Source organism: Atractosteus spatula, chromosome 4 (genome assembly GCF_055471065.1).
Source record: "Atractosteus spatula isolate fAtrSpa1 chromosome 4, fAtrSpa1.hap1, whole genome shotgun sequence".
NCBI lineage: Eukaryota > Metazoa > Chordata > Actinopteri > Semionotiformes > Lepisosteidae > Atractosteus > Atractosteus spatula.
The window spans coordinates 18,335,016-18,350,908 of record NC_142709.1 but is presented as its reverse complement, the minus strand read 5'-3'; the positions used below and the strand labels follow the sequence as shown (position 1 = coordinate 18,350,908).

At 44.0% G+C, this 15,893-nt stretch overlaps 1 protein-coding gene across 1 annotated transcript in view; it reads left to right on the top strand.

Moving 5' to 3' along the window:
• The window catches only part of enox1 (ecto-NOX disulfide-thiol exchanger 1), a 51,233-nt gene extending 36,346 nt beyond the window's left edge, over positions 1 to 14,887 (top strand). Inside the window, exons 10-15 of the mRNA XM_088913299.1 lie at positions 1,684 to 1,868; positions 6,619 to 6,726; positions 10,377 to 10,430; positions 11,439 to 11,544; positions 13,409 to 13,494; positions 14,203 to 14,887. Coding sequence (XP_088769425.1) covers positions 1,684 to 1,868; positions 6,619 to 6,726; positions 10,377 to 10,430; positions 11,439 to 11,544; positions 13,409 to 13,494; positions 14,203 to 14,343 — 680 coding nt within the window. The 3' untranslated portion in view covers positions 14,344 to 14,887. The remainder of the gene's footprint in view (positions 1 to 1,683; positions 1,869 to 6,618; positions 6,727 to 10,376; positions 10,431 to 11,438; positions 11,545 to 13,408; positions 13,495 to 14,202) is intronic.
• The last annotated feature ends 1,006 nt before the right edge of the window (positions 14,888 to 15,893 follow it).

Here is a 15,893-nt window from a genome sequence, read left to right as displayed (position 1 = left end):
GTCTGACATTTATTCAAATGTGGGTGGTGATGAAATTGCAGCAGTAAAATTAATTTTGTGTTCCTACTGTTGTAACAGAAAGAATAAGGTTCTGGATCCCGAGATGAAGTTAAACAGATGAGTTTATTGCATGCAAGGAACAATAAAGCCGAAGTCTTTTTTCCCGCAAGAAACATCAAAACCGAAATATTGTTCAAAGTGCTGGTACAAACTTTAGGTTTATATATCCTTTCCTTGCCGCTTCTGACGTCACTTGTTATTATGGTAAAGGGGGGAGGTCACGTGTTTGGCCAAATGGTCAGGGAATAAGTCCCCAGGGGGTTCCCTAGCTCTCCTAGCTTGCATCTGGAATCCTTATCAGTTCTCCCTTTCCTGCCATAAACTCTTGTTGCTTAGAAGTCTAATCTTCAGGCAGAAAGGCCTTAATTTAACCCCCATCTTTACTTTTACTTCACTACGTTAGGCAATACAGCAAGGAATCTAGAAAAGTAAAATATCAGGCTGCTGAAAAAAAGTCCTCATACTGGCCACAGTAGAGAACAATACTCAATGGATGAAAAGAAGGACCTGGGATGTTGCTCTGTAATTAAATGTGAGTTAACACAGTTTTACCTGAAACTGGCTTTTCATCCAAGGGGAGAGCAGTTGTCTTCCCTGTGTGCTCCAGGCTAAGTCCCTACTTTCTCTGAGTGGTATCAGGATGAGTGGTGTGTTGATAATGGATGGAATGATCAACACCATTTTAATTCAATTGATTACGTGCATGTGGAAGGTAAGGGCGTGAATTTCTACTTAGTGCCTTGTAGTGCAAAGTGTCCAATTATGGAGGGAGCGTGTCCTGGTGGTTTGTATTGCTGACTGAAGATGTAGGGTTCAATGCTCAATTGTTGTGATCAATGGTGACCTCAGGTGTCTGTGTGAAGCCTGAATGTTGTCTTCGGGTTCTCATGGGCATTTGCTGGGTGCTCCAGTGTTCACCTCCTCCACCACCATCCCAACCATTGTTCCTTGTACTTTGAGGACTGTCTCAAGTTTTCCATGACCTTCACCAGGAGATACGCTTGACTTCTGCAGGATGGAAGTGGATTCAAATTGGACTGTTCTGTTACTTTATCTGTCATTTTACTGGACTCCACATGGAAATGTCTGTGAGTGTGGAAAAAGTAACGTCCTAATCACAAAATTCAGTTCCTGGCAAATGGTCTGTTATCTGATTTTTAAAAAACAAATTAATGTCCAAAAACCTCTTTGGGTGATCAATTCTCCTCTGTATTCAAGAGAAGGTTCATCGTCATCTATTATCGTTAGTCTGTAGCATTTAGACTCACCCAATTGTATTGAAAATGTGTGGGATGTGGGTTTAGATTTGATGTTTATAGTTGTGGGTTGAAGTATAGTGGAATGTACAAAAAATGGCATGTTGAGGGCATTGGAATGTACCAAAAATGGGAGGGGGGTGAAACATAAACAGTGGGCAAAAGAGTGTTCACTATTGGCAGATTTCTAATTATTGAGGCCTTTTTTTCCTGAACTTGAATGATAAACACTGTTTATTATCGCTGTTATTTAAACATTTCAATTGAATTGCTGAGGTAGGAGCTCAAAACACATGAGGGACTGTAGTTTGGGGGGAGGGACTGTAGTGCTGACAAGACCTGCTCACTTTCCTCTCACTATGCCCAGCCCTGGCTGCCCAGGCCTGTGCTCTGAAGGAAGAGAATGACAGCCTGCGCTGGCAGCTGGACGCCTACAGGAACGAGGTGGAGCTGCTGAAGCAGGAGCAGGGGAAGCTGTACAGGACCGAAGAGGACCGCACCAGAGAGCAGCAGCTGCAGTTCCTGCAGCAGACGGTGCAGAGCATGCAGCAGGTATAGGGCTGTGTCCTCCCTAAACCCCTGTTCACACTCTTCTGCAGCAGACAGTGCATAGACAGTGCAGGTACAGGGCTGTGTCCTCCCTACACCCTCATTCACTCACTCTTCTGCAGCAGACAGTGCAGGTACAGGGCTGTGTCCTCCCTACACCCTTGTTCACTCACTCTCCTGCAGCAGACAGTGCAGAGACGGGTGTGTCCTCCCTACACCCCTGTTCACTCACTCTTCTGCAGCAGACAGTGCACAGACAGTGCAGGTACAATGCTGTGTCCTTCCTACACCCTCGTTCACTCCCTCTCCTGCAGCAGACAGTGCAGAGACAGGGCTGTGTCCTCGATACACCCTCATTCACTCACTCTCCAGCAGGTACTGCAGCAGACAGTGCAGAGACAGTGCAGAGACAGGGGTGTGTCCTCGCTACACCCTCGTTCACTCACTCTCCAGCAGCGGACAGTGCAGAGACAGGGGTGTGTCCTCACTACACCCTCGTTCATTCACTCTCCTGCAGCAGACAGTGCAGAGACAGTGCAGAGACAGTGCAGAGACAGGGCTGTGTCCTCACTACACCTTCGTTCACTAACTCTCCAGCAGCGGACAGTGCAGAGACAGGGGTGTGTCCTCGATACACCCCCGTTCACTCACTGTCCTGCAGCAGACAGTGCAGAGACAGGGCTGTGTCCTCCCTACACCCTCGTTCACTCCCTCTCCTGCAGCAAACAGTGCAGAGACAGGGCTGTGTCCTCGCTACACCCTCGTTCACTAACTCTCCAGCAGCGGACAGTGCAGAGACAGGGGTGTGTCCTCGCTACACCCTTGTTCACTAACTCTCCAGCAGCGGACAGTGCAGAGACAGGGTTGTGTCCTCCCTACACCCTTGTTCACTCACTCTTCTGCAGCAGACAGTGCAGAGACAGGGCTGTGTCCTCGATACACCCTCATTCACTCACTCTCCAGCAGGTACTGCAGCAGACAGTGCAGAGACAGTGCAGAGACAGGGGTGTGTCCTCGCTACACCCTCGTTCACTCCCTCTCCTGCAGCAGACAGTGGAGAGACAGGGCTGTGTCCTCGCTACACCCTCGTTCACTAACTCTCCAGCAGCGGACAGTGCAGAGACAGGGGTGTGTCCTCGCTACACCCTTGTTCACTAACTCTCCAGCAGCGGACAGTGCAGAGACAGGGCTGTGTCCTCCCTACACCCCCGTTCACTCACTCTTCTGCAGCAGACAGTGCAGAGACAGGGCTGTGTCCTCCCTACACCCTCGTTCACTCCCTCTCCTGCAGCAGACAGTGCAGAGACAGGGCTGTGTCCTCGCTACACCCTCGTTCACTAACTCTCCAGCAGCGGACAGTGCAGAGACAGGGGTGTGTCCTCGCTACACCCTTGTTCACTAACTCTCCAGCAGCGGACAGTGCAGAGACAGGGCTGTGTCCTCCCTACACCCCCGTTCACTCACTCTCCTGCAGCAGACAGTGCAGAGACAGGGCTGTGTCCTCGCTACACCCCCGTTCACTCACTCTCCAGCAGCGGACAGTGCAGAAACAGGGGTGTGTCCTCGATACACCACCGTTCACTCGCTCTTCTGCAGCGGACAGTGCAGAGACAGGGCTGTGTCCTCGCTACACCCTTGTTCACTAACTCTCCAGCAGCGGACAGTGCAGAGACAGGGCTGTGTCCTCGCTACACCCCCGTTCACTCACTCTCCAGCAGCGGACAGTGCAGAGACAGGGCTGTGTCCTCGCTACACCCCCGTTCACTCACTCTCCTGCAGCAGACAGTGCAGAGACAGGGCTGTGTCCTCGCTACACCCCCGTTCACTCACTCTCCTGCAGCAGACAGTGCAGAGACAGGGCTGTGTCCTCGATACACCCTCGTTCACTCACTCTTCTGCAGCAGACAGTGCAGAGACAGGGCTGTGTCCTCCCTACACCCCCGTTCACTCACTCTTCTGCAGCAGACAGTGCAGAGACAGGGCTGTGTCCTCGATACACCCTCGTTCACTAACTCTCCAGCAGCGGACAGTGCAGAGACAGGGGTGTGTCCTCGCTACACCCTTGTTCACTAACTCTCCAGCAGCGGACAGTGCAGAGACAGGGCTGTGTCCTCCCTACACCCCCGTTAACTCACTCTTCTGCAGCAGACAGTGCAGAGACAGGGGTGTGTCCTCGCTACACCCTTGTTCACTAACTCTCCAGCAGCGGACAGTGCAGAGACAGGGCTGTGTCCTCCCTACACCCCCGTTCACTCACTCTTCTGCAGCAGACAGTGCAGAGACAGGGCTGTGTCCTCCCTACACCCTCGTTCACTCCCTCTCCTGCAGCAGACAGTGCAGAGACAGGGCTGTGTCCTCGCTACACCCTCGTTCACTAACTCTCCAGCAGCGGACAGTGCAGAGACAGGGGTGTGTCCTCGCTACACCCTTGTTCACTAACTCTCCAGCAGCGGACAGTGCAGAGACAGGGCTGTGTCCTCCCTACACCCCCGTTCACTCACTCTCCTGCAGCAGACAGTGCAGAGACAGGGCTGTGTCCTCGCTACACCCTCGTTCACTCCCTCTCCTGCAGCAGACAGTGCAGAGACAGGGCTGTGTCCTCGATACACCCCCGTTCACTCACTCTCCTGCAGCAGACAGTGCAGAGACAGGGCTGTGTCCTCCCTACACCCCCGTTCACTCCCTCTCCTGCAGCAGACAGTGCAGAGACAGGGCTGTGTCCTCCCTACACCCTCGTTCACTCCCTCTCCTGCAGCAGACAGTGCAGAGACAGGGCTGTGTCCTCGCTACACCACCGTTCACTCCCTCTCCTGCAGCAAACAGTGCAGAGACAGGGCTGTGTCCTCGCTACACCCTCGTTCACTCACTCTCCTGCAGCAGACAGTGCAGAGACAGGGCTGTGTCCTCCCTACACCCTCGTTCACTCCCTCTCCTGCAGCAAACAGTGCAGAGACAGGGGTGTGTCCTCGCTACACCCTTGTTCACTAACTCTCCAGCAGCGGACAGTGCAGAGACAGGGCTGTGTCCTCGCTACACCCCCGTTCACTCACTCTCCAGCAGCGGACAGTGCAGAAACAGGGGTGTGTCCTCGATACACCACCGTTCACTCGCTCTCCTGCAGCGGACAGTGCAGAGACAGGGCTGTGTCCTCGCTACACCCCCGTTCACTCACTCTCCAGCAGCAGACAGTGCAGAGACAGGGCTGTGTCCTCGCTACACCCCCGTTCACTCACTCTCCTGCAGCAGACAGTGCAGAGACAGGGCTGTGTCCTCGCTACACCCCCGTTCACTCACTCTCCTGCAGCAGACAGTGCAGAGACAGGGCTGTGTCCTCGATACACCCTCGTTCACTCACTCTTCTGCAGCAGACAGTGCAGAGACAGGGCTGTGTCCTCCCTACACCCCCGTTCACTCACTCTTCTGCAGCAGACAGTGCAGAGACAGGGCTGTGTCCTCGATACACCCTCGTTCACTAACTCTCCAGCAGCGGACAGTGCAGAGACAGGGGTGTGTCCTCGCTACACCCTTGTTCACTAACTCTCCAGCAGCGGACAGTGCAGAGACAGGGCTGTGTCCTCCCTACACCCCCGTTAACTCACTCTTCTGCAGCAGACAGTGCAGAGACAGGGCTGTGTCCTCGATACACCCTTGTTCACTCACTCTTCTGCAGCAGACAGTGCAGAGACAGGGCTATGTCCTCGATACACCCTCGTTCACTTCCTCTCCTGCAGCAAACAGTGCAGAGACAGGGCTATGTCCTCGATACACCCCCGTTCACTCAGTCTCCTCCTGCAGCAGCTGAGAAGGGTAGTTGCTGTCTCCCCGCGGCCAGTTTAGGGATCCATCCTCTAAATCAGAGAGGAGCCCATCAATAAAATAATGCACACATGGAACATAGAGCCTTGAAAAGTTGTTTTACATAATGAATATTAAATGCATTTTTTAGCATTGGCCAAGTCCCACATTTCTAATTCATGCTAATAGCTTCTTGGGCCATAATTATTTTTACCATTATTTAGTTTAGGCATTCTTCGAGGCACATAAACAAAAATTGTTAATGCTAGTCACTCTCGCAGCAATATCATTTTATTTGCATATTGCTCACTCTGTCAACACTGTCAACACCCTCACTGCTCTTTGTTTTTCTAAGAGGGATGCAACTTCTGTAATTGTATTTAATGTGTTTTTCACGTGTCTTCTATCTTAGGCGATATTATTACTTCTTTGTTAGTGACTAAGGTAATTTATTATTTCTACACTGAGAGATAAATGCATTATTAAACCCAATCTTTGATATGTTTAAACACAGTATGAAGGCAGTGCACTGGCATGGCACTTACCATAGTTGCCTCACAGCTCTTGAAAACCGGATCTGATTCTGGACTGAAGAACCTTTTGTGAGGCTTTTGCATGTTCTCAGGAATTTTCTCCCACCTCCCAAAGAATTGCTGGCTATGATATGTGGTGTCTTTCAATTACCTGTGCATATGTGTGTGTGGCCTGAGATAGACTGGTGCCCATCCCTTATTGCGTGCTGTGGGGCTGCTATGACACGTAAACCAGACTGTGTCGACTTCACAACATTTGGAATAAGTGGACGGATCTCTGTCCTGCCTGCTAATATTTCACAAAAAGGAAATAGTGACCAACAGGACATAAAAGGTCTAGAGGATTTCTAAAGAGTCATTTTCAAAAACATCACATCGCAACGTCTCATGATTTAAATTCAGTCTTTGTTTTTTTTTTGCCATAGCAACTGTTGGATCTGCAAGAAGAGTTAAAAGCGAAAGGATATGAGCTAGAACACGCAAAAGATGAGCAGAGGTGCCTGGAGAGGGAGCTTGCAGCCTTGAAAGAAAAGGTAAGGAAGTCGTATGGGCAGACAGCCCATAGGAGAGGGATATGAAGATGCAGTTAAGATACTGTATGTCATTACAGTAAAGCATCAGTATTTGCCAGAACTATATTCACATTTTAGCCCATTCGCACAAAATCTTGAGTGAGCACGTTTTCCACATCCACATCATTTACATCTATGGATCTATTTCACCTGACCTGCATTGGAACAGTAATATAACATGATAACCTGCATGGCTCCCTATGGTATCATTGTCTTAGTTGTCATGTGTCTCATGTAAAAGGATAAGAAAAATGATAAAAGAGAGAATGAAACAATTTGCAGGAGCAGGAGAGTGGGAAGGGAGTGCATGTCATATACAGTACTGTCTCTTCATCTGCACATTTAACATTTGCAAAATATGTTTTCATTTCATCTGTGATTCAGAGGGGGTGACGAAACTGAGCCAAAACTGTTTGTAAGCACAACTTACTTTATAAAATTAGCCATGCAACAGATGAGGATTGTGACATGAATCTAGCTAGTGAGTGAACGCACCTGGTTCTGTGTCCTGAGACAACTTTACAGGCTCACTGATAGTTGTATTTCCCTCTTTGTTACAATGGAGTATGGAAATCGCACCTGTTTATCGGAACTTACATTATATTTTCTTTCTGGAAGAAGACCAGAATACTGTACATATTGGACCTTCTAGCAAATGTACTTTCCATCTATCTTTTTTGTAACTGCTTCATCCAATTCAAGGCTGTCTGGGAGCTAGATCCTGTACCAGCAAGCAAAGAGTACAAAGCAGGATACATCCTGGACAGGACGCCAGTCCATTAGAGGGCCCACATAGACACACATGTACACACTCACACCAGGGCCAAATTTCCCAGAAGCCAGTTTAACCACTAGTACGTCTTTGGACTGTGGGAGGAAACCAGAGCACCCAGAAGAAACCCATGTAAACTTGGAGAGAACATAAAAAACATATTGTACAAACCACAGGTCTGGACTTGAACCCAGGACCCCTGCTCTGCAAGGCAGTAATACCAACCAGTACGTCACCATGTCACCTTCATTGTAATATAGACAATTCAAAATCCACAGTTAGGGATGTTGAAAAAAATCCTATGTAATGGTCATGCAATTCTCAGATATGTTGGTGATAAAAATGCTGTCTGATGTCACACTCTAACAAAGTAGTCATATACATTGGAGAAACAGGAAGGAGACTCAGAGACCGCTTCAGAGAACACGTCAGGGCTGTGAAGATTAAAGATCTCTCCAACCCCATTGTTTCTCATTTCACCTCTGACGGCCACGACCACTCTAATCTCTCCGTCTGTGTTCTCAAAGACGGTTTTCCGAACTCATACATCAGAAAGACTACCGAAACCAAACTTATCCTGCAGCTAGGATCACACCTTTCCCCTTCTCTTAACGACAGACTACTCTTCTTCTAAATTTTCTCCATTCATTGGAAGTTTCATTTCACACCTCTCTACACCCATTCTGACTTCACACCTCTTGATTGGCCTCTCTTTCTGTCTCCTGCTCCCGCCTCTCACTCCTCCTCCCTCCCAGCCTTTGTTCCCCCGCTACATTACCTTTGCCTACTGCCTTGTCTCTCTCACACCTGAAGAAGGCTCCATGGCCGAAACGTTGTGTTCTCTTTCTTCTTTTTTTCAGCATGGAATAAACCTATTACTTGTTCCTTTGCAGCCCACGCATGCTGACGCAGCTACCCACCTGAACTAAAATAGTCATATTACCCTTGTCTAGCCACGTAAGAACATGGATTTGTGTTGAACATGTTCATGTTTTGCTAGCACTGTACTTCAGTTACTGATTATACAGTACCTTACTTATCTGCAGCTTACTACCATGGCATTATGAAAGAATCCTAGAGAAAGTGTTTGCCTTACCCCACTTTTATGATGTTTTAATTTGAACTCCACTCCTTTGCGTGGTGCATACTGAAAGGCACAATAATCAGTAATGCAGGATGTAAGGCCCTCCTGTAAGTAGAATGCCCTGTTCTCTTTTTTTCAGTTTTTCTAAACTGGATACAGTATTTGGCTACAAGCTAAACAGCCAAGGCAAAGTCCACATCAGAGCAAGGCGATCTACTTGGTTACCGTAGCGTTAACTGGTCTGAGAGCATGTGACTCCAGTCCAAAGCAAGGATTACCCCCAGCAGTGCTGGTCCCTACTTATACAGCTGGGTGGACTGGAACAACTGGGGTAGAGGACAGAAACTTACTCAGGGGTACAACAGCAGCATCTCCAGTGGAAACCTGGACCCACAGATTGTCAGTAATGAGACCAGAGGGTTGACCATTACCCTGTGTTACTCCTGTTACCAAATAAGAGGACAATGGTATATTCATACTCAAGTATGTTTCTTTCACATACAGTCAGAATACAGTTACTGTAGCTGTTATCTTTTTCACTGACGCATTATACTTTAAATAAGGTATTTAAGGACTTGAGCTTACTAGCCAGTTTATTACGAATCCTGTCCTGAGACCGAATGAAAAAGATGGAGGACATCTTTTGTAATTTACAGGCAAGCACCATCATCTTTCCTCTTCGTTTCCCCAACTGTGGGCAGCCAGAGATTTCCCTGCTGACACATGTTTCCTTTTCAATTGCACTCAGTGGGGAGTGTAGCCAAAACTGACAGCTAGAGTAGAGTGCAACAAATTCATTCAGTCTGCCCCCAAAGGAAGCTGGTTTGGAAATGTCCGCTCAGTTTTGAAGTTTCCATTCTCTTAGCGAGGGATACTTGAGAGAGAAAGAACCTTCTGCACAACAGAGAACATAGCAGCCAGGCTAATTCACTACAAACAATTCCTCTGATCCCTATCCAGACAGTGTCAGCTGATGCTTTTCCACTGTCAGTGTCCACATCTGTTGCTGACCCTGCAGCTTCTCTCTTTCTAACCTTTGCTACTGTTCCTGTTCTCTGTCAAGAAAGTCTGAGCACATTGACCATAATGCCATTCTCCCCATGTATTCTTTGTGATTCAAGGCTCTCATCCTGTTGTTTATTGAAAGACGTCAGGGTATCTACATCAGCAACACAGCAGGGAAGCTTGTTCCATTTTCCAATTACCCTTTCTCTGATACAACAGCAGTGTATCAGAAGTGCCTCCTGGTCTTGGTTTCAAATGCTCTTCCACTTAGTTTCCACTTCTTTCCTATGGTTTGTGTTTCAGTGTGTTGACTTAAAAGGTTCATTCCTTTAAGCCTTGAAATACATCTGGTTGCTCTGCACCACTATTTTTTTACTATTAGGGTCAGAAAACAAAAGTCTTTACTACCGCTGTGTAAATGTCACATTTTTCGAATGAACTAATGTAAACATCATAGCTGACAACCTTGTAATTGTTACATCATCTATATCTTTCGTCATGGCATTTCTAATAAGTTATATCTGTTGGGCAGTGCATTTGCATTCTCTTGAAATACATGAGCATTCTCATTTATATTTGCAATTCCAGTGCATCCAGCATCTGTAAAATGTCTATATACTGTATAGATGTAAATGTATAATAATTTATAGATTTTGTCTTGTCAAGGTTGAATTAGACTGAAATGTTCAAAACCTGGATATGTCTTTCAGCACTTAAAATATGTTTTCTTTAATGTTGCTTTAATAACAGTTAATAAACAATATGGATACTGTGGAGATGAGCAGCAATGGATTACATGAAAAGGTATGTGTGTCCTTCCAGGATGTTTTTCTTATCTGATACACAAGCAGAATCTTGATGATCTATTTCTGCCTGTCAAATGTCTTCAGACTTGATGTATTTTTTTTTTCTGTATAAATCAGACCTAATCTGGAAATGTCCTTTCCAGATTATGGGTCCTCTTGTCACTATATTAGGGGGACTTTTTCTTTCAGAAAAATGCAATACTGCTACCATAGCACATTTCATAGGCAACAGTCACTACTACTGCAGAGGAATTCATCTGCAGGGGGGTGGCCTTCAATGGTCTATCAATACTGTTGAAGTTATTGACCTTTCCTTTAGAACTAAATGCATACAATAGTGCAACAGAGACAATGCTGACCAATGATACCATAACAACTGTAACTGAGAAGCACTGGTTGTATTTTAGTACTTAGCATAAATCATGATAGATAGGTTTTAAAATGACTTGTATCATTCAATTATGTTGAACAACGTAATAAATTCCATTTCACAAAACACATTTTTCACATTAGTTTTAGGAAAATTAGAAACTACTCACAAATCTCTTCCAATAAATGTCAATTACAGCGTGAAAATTACAACTGCAGACTTTCCGGCGAAATAAGCGTTCCAGCTTGATTAAGCAAAGATAAACAGATGGATCGAAAGATAATTTTAATATGGTTTTAGATATCGGTAGACAAAACTTTCGCCCTCAGCAATAACTTCCCAGATATTTGATATTGCTCATGATTTTTAAAAAGCCCTCATGGAATATGTCAGTGAAATTCTATACAGTTTTTATAGGAAAAAAGGCCCAGAAGTTACTCCAGAAATCTTGTATGGGGTGTTCTGTACCAATTCAGGTTATGTAAGAGTTTGAACCCAGTCTTAGGGGGTATCGTCTGTTTGTAAATCAAATTCCTATTGTATAGTCTTTATATTTACAAAGTTCAGTTTATGCAAAACATCCATTTGTACTTCCAGCTGTTCTGACAGGTGTCATTCACTCTGTGTGCTGAACAGGGAATGAATGGATGCACTGTGTCGAGCCTTTATCAGAGTCAAGAAAAGAAAACTGAGACTCATATACGAGGACCTCTGAAGTCAGAAAAAGAAGCTCTTTTACTGGGTAATTGTGCTACATTTCTGTGTTACAGCTAGCTTTTGATCTATAAAAATCTCCAGTAGCAAGAATCTATAGGGAATAGTGGGTAAGAAACATGCCCAGTTTAATAAATGTGCAAATCTTACATAAGGGAAAAAATACATTAAATGAGCTAGAATTTTTTTTAGCAACATAAGCCCCTGCATTTCAATTTATAATCAGATAAGACTGATGAATTTCACGCAGAAGATAAATTGAATGAATATGTAAAGCAGGATAATACAAAGGCTTTGATTCTTATGAGGCCTTCTGCATCAAATGTTTGTCAGACTGTGCCGGTGAGATGAGAGATGTGTCATATTGTGAAAGGGAACACAGGGGACTTGTACAGCTTTCGTTGCCAACTGCTTGACTGGCTGCTGACCAGGGACAGAATCTAGAGTCTGGTTTCATCCCTTCATGTGCCCATAATTTCCAATGAATGCCCATGCTGTAGATACGATTTAGATCCCAATGAAAATCTATTTGTGCAAACAGTGGGGGAACGGACCAAGTCAACAACCACAATATAGGCATGCTTGCTTAAGAAAGATTAATCGATTCATTCTTGCTTAATTACGAATTTGGATTTGTGAGTCTTGGGAAATGCATAGCGACAGAGAGACGTCACACACAAGCAAGATGAAACATATTGTACCTGTTCGGTTTCCCTTTATAATGACAGACTCCTTTTTTTAAAATTTAATCAGTAATGAACTGTTCTTACATAGCTCTTTTCATCTTAAAGGATCCCAAAAGGCTTTACATGTTGGAGGGGAGCCACTTTCCTTTGCTACTAAAGAGCAGTAACAGCCTCACTGCATAGCACATTTTTCAAATCACATTCTGAAATAACTATTTCCCCACGAAAAAGCAGAAGGCCCATTGCTAAAATTGCTTTCCTTTTTAATAGAGTCTTAAACATCCATTAGTTTTCACTGTTACAAATGAATCAGGATACAATGTAGTTCTCCGTTACCCACAGAACATAGACAATCTTTGGTGACCTTTCAAAATGTTTAAATTGATTTGACAGTATAAGAGAATTAGTGAGAGGTTCAATGCATATGCAGAGCTATACACACGTTTCTTGCCCTGTATTCCTTCATAAACATACAACAGTTTGCCTCTATCTACTGAAATGTTCATGAAACAGCCACTGTGGTATTTAAATCACTAAACAGAAACATCAAACATGTCTCAATCTCACCTTTCTAAACAAGTGGCCATTACAATACATACAGATTTATGTTCTCTTTGCCTTTATATGAAAAAATAATCTAAGAAAAAGTGTTTTGTAAAATAATGATAACTAAATGGACAGGCACCACTATTAAAATAGTAAGGCATCACATTGTCCTACTATATGTATAAGAAAATAATCTAGTATAATTAGAAGAATAAGAACATTCTCCACCCAGACTACGGCACGTTTTTCAGCATGCCTATTATCCGTAAGGCTTCAGCTGGTCATATCCTTAAAATCCAGCCTTGTATTTTTAAACACTTCCACCCCCGTTCTGGTGAAACACTGCGCCTTTACAACAGGCCCTCTGAAGGGAATTGCATGTGCTTCTCCTGTAATTGGCAGCGTTATGCCATATAAATCAAGGAAATAAATATTGGCTCCTGGTTCTCAAGAGACGGCAATATATTCTCCTCCCTCGCATTGTTCCGTTCCTTTTCCAGGACCTCTCTCAAGTAATCAGCTTAAGTAATTGTTTCAGCTCCACCAGTTATTTTATTATTGTGCCTGCATTGTTATTGCATCGTATGCGTGTGAGGGACATTTTGTTTTTGCACTGACAGTTTCAGACATGTTTAATTAACCTTGCCTTTTTGCCTGCAGGAATTATATCTACCTTCCTGCACGTCCATCCATTTGGTGCGAACATAGAGTACCTCTGGTCTTATATTCAAAGACTGGATACCAAGGTAACCTACTGTATCTGTTGATCAATTTCCTAATACAACTCAAGTGTACTGAACTCTGGATGGCTGTGCTTTCTTTTTATGTACTACAATAATACATGTAGTTTTTAAAGCACCCTTCACAGCTGTATTGTAGGTTGATGTACATTGGACGAAATGAAGATAATAGAAACACAGGCAGATAAAATACAATACAACATACACTGAAGAGATCCAGCAAGTCAAAAGCAAAATTAAACAAATGAGGTTTTCATGTAAGATTTGATCTCATATCACATATTAGAGTCTTCAACAGTCCACGGCAGGGAGTTTGAAGGCCATTACTCTCATTGGCTTCTAAATCAGCCCTTGGGACAAATTAAAGACTTTAAAAAATGAAGTGTTTGAGAATATGATGTTTCGGTCACTAGACAAACAAAACAAAGAAAACTGAATACCGTTTTTGTCCTTCTCAAAATTAGAAACAATGCCTGTTATTTCTTTAAGAAAAGATGCTTTTTAACAGATATTTTTTTTAAGCAGTCCACTTCTTCAAACTACTGTAGTCATGCGGTGCTGGTTGAAATTCTATGGATAAAAATAGGTTTTGTGCTACACAGTACAGAGGGGGGTGTTCTTTAAAGTGAGGGATGGTGCAGAGAATCACCTGGGTCTTTCTGTCCTCCCTTACCAGGCTGTTGGTTAATGTTTTTATCGTGTTTTGCTCGCTAGATCTCAGCGGCTGAAATCGAAAGGCTGATGGTACGACTGCCCCGCATGTTCAAGCAAGAGTTCACAGGTGTTGGAGCCACCCTGGAAAAGAGGTGGAAATTTTGTGGTTTTGAGGGAATTCACACTGACACAACAAAATGATTCTGAATCCTTCAGTAAAACGTACTGGAAGACAGCACATTAATTCCCACTCTACCAAAGGCAACAGATGGGTATCTTTTCTATACCACAGGAGCCTGGCTTTTAATTACAGGTGTATTGACCCTAGTGAGTAAAGATTTTGTGCAGCTATATTGGAGACTCCCCCCATTAAAGCGGGACAGATGTACTTGAAAAACCCTTTCCACAGTAAACTGATTGTGTAACATACAGTAATTGTCTCTCATAGACTCTCCTGTCCTTGGGCATAGAGCTAAATATGGTACTTTATGCAACTTTATGTTCACTCATGGTTACAAATATATTCTGGGACTCTGAACATAACAAATTTCAATAAGAAAATTCACAATGATTTAGATGAATTAATAAAAAGATATATTGCTTTTAAACAGAAGTTGTGATCTACCAGTACTGCATTAAGCCTCCAATCAAAAGAGCAAAGCAGTCCTTAAGATGCCTTTTTTTGGAGGGCTATACTGTGTTTTCCATAACAATATATTATTTTCCTTTTACCTGGAAGCGAAAATATTAAGGTAAAGATGTCTTCTGTACTTGCAATCCATGTACTGTAGTACAAATCTGTAATGTAATATTCTGTTTGTGTACTGCACACATAAATGTTAAGTATTATCTGCTTGTACAAATTATTTTTTATGGAATAAAATGTTTTTATCAAAATTCTGTTGATCAACCAGATCTAGCATTCCCGAAGTACAAACAGCACATGTACACCAATGAAATATACAGTATGTATTACTGTTTTTCAGTTATAAATAATATAAACATTGCTAAGAACAGACTGGAATTACAGTACATTGAAATACTTCTGACATTTGATATTTTAATATTTTATTTCACAGCAGTTCATAATACAGAAGTGAGTAAATCTATACTAGTTTATGAATTCTGCAAGGAATCATTTTGTGTTCATTTCACAAGGGTAGAAAGCATCAAGTACTGCTATTACTGCACTTTTAAAACCTGCAGATCACCCAGCCCTAAACTGCTGTGAAAAGTACAAACCAATCAATAGAATGACCATAGCCCAGGAGAAAACAGAATATTCTGCTGAAATGTCATTTAAGTTTCAAAAGCAAATAAAATGAAAGAAATAATCAGAACTCTACATCGGCCATATTGGCAGAGGCAGTCACAATCTCTGCTTGCTTGTCAGGTAAGTCATGAGCAGATTAATCCGACATGCAGAGGGTGATACTTAACACACTCCTCGGAGATCTTTGACACACACAGGAACCTGAGGTTTGGACACCTCTGTTATTGCAGATAATCTGCTCTAGGCTCACTCACAGGAAAATGAGCCTTTTGATGTTTAAATGTGAAAGATCCACAAACCCCATACAGTGAAGTGCTGTGTGTGTGTAACGTAGGTCTTGGCCAAACATTTGACTTCAACCCTAGTGAATGGTCTTCAAAAAATGTATCAAAGGGTAGGGTTTGTCCCCGAGAGGCTACAAGAAAAAAAGCATCCTGTAATGCTCATGTTCAGTACCTACACAAAACTGGATATGGCT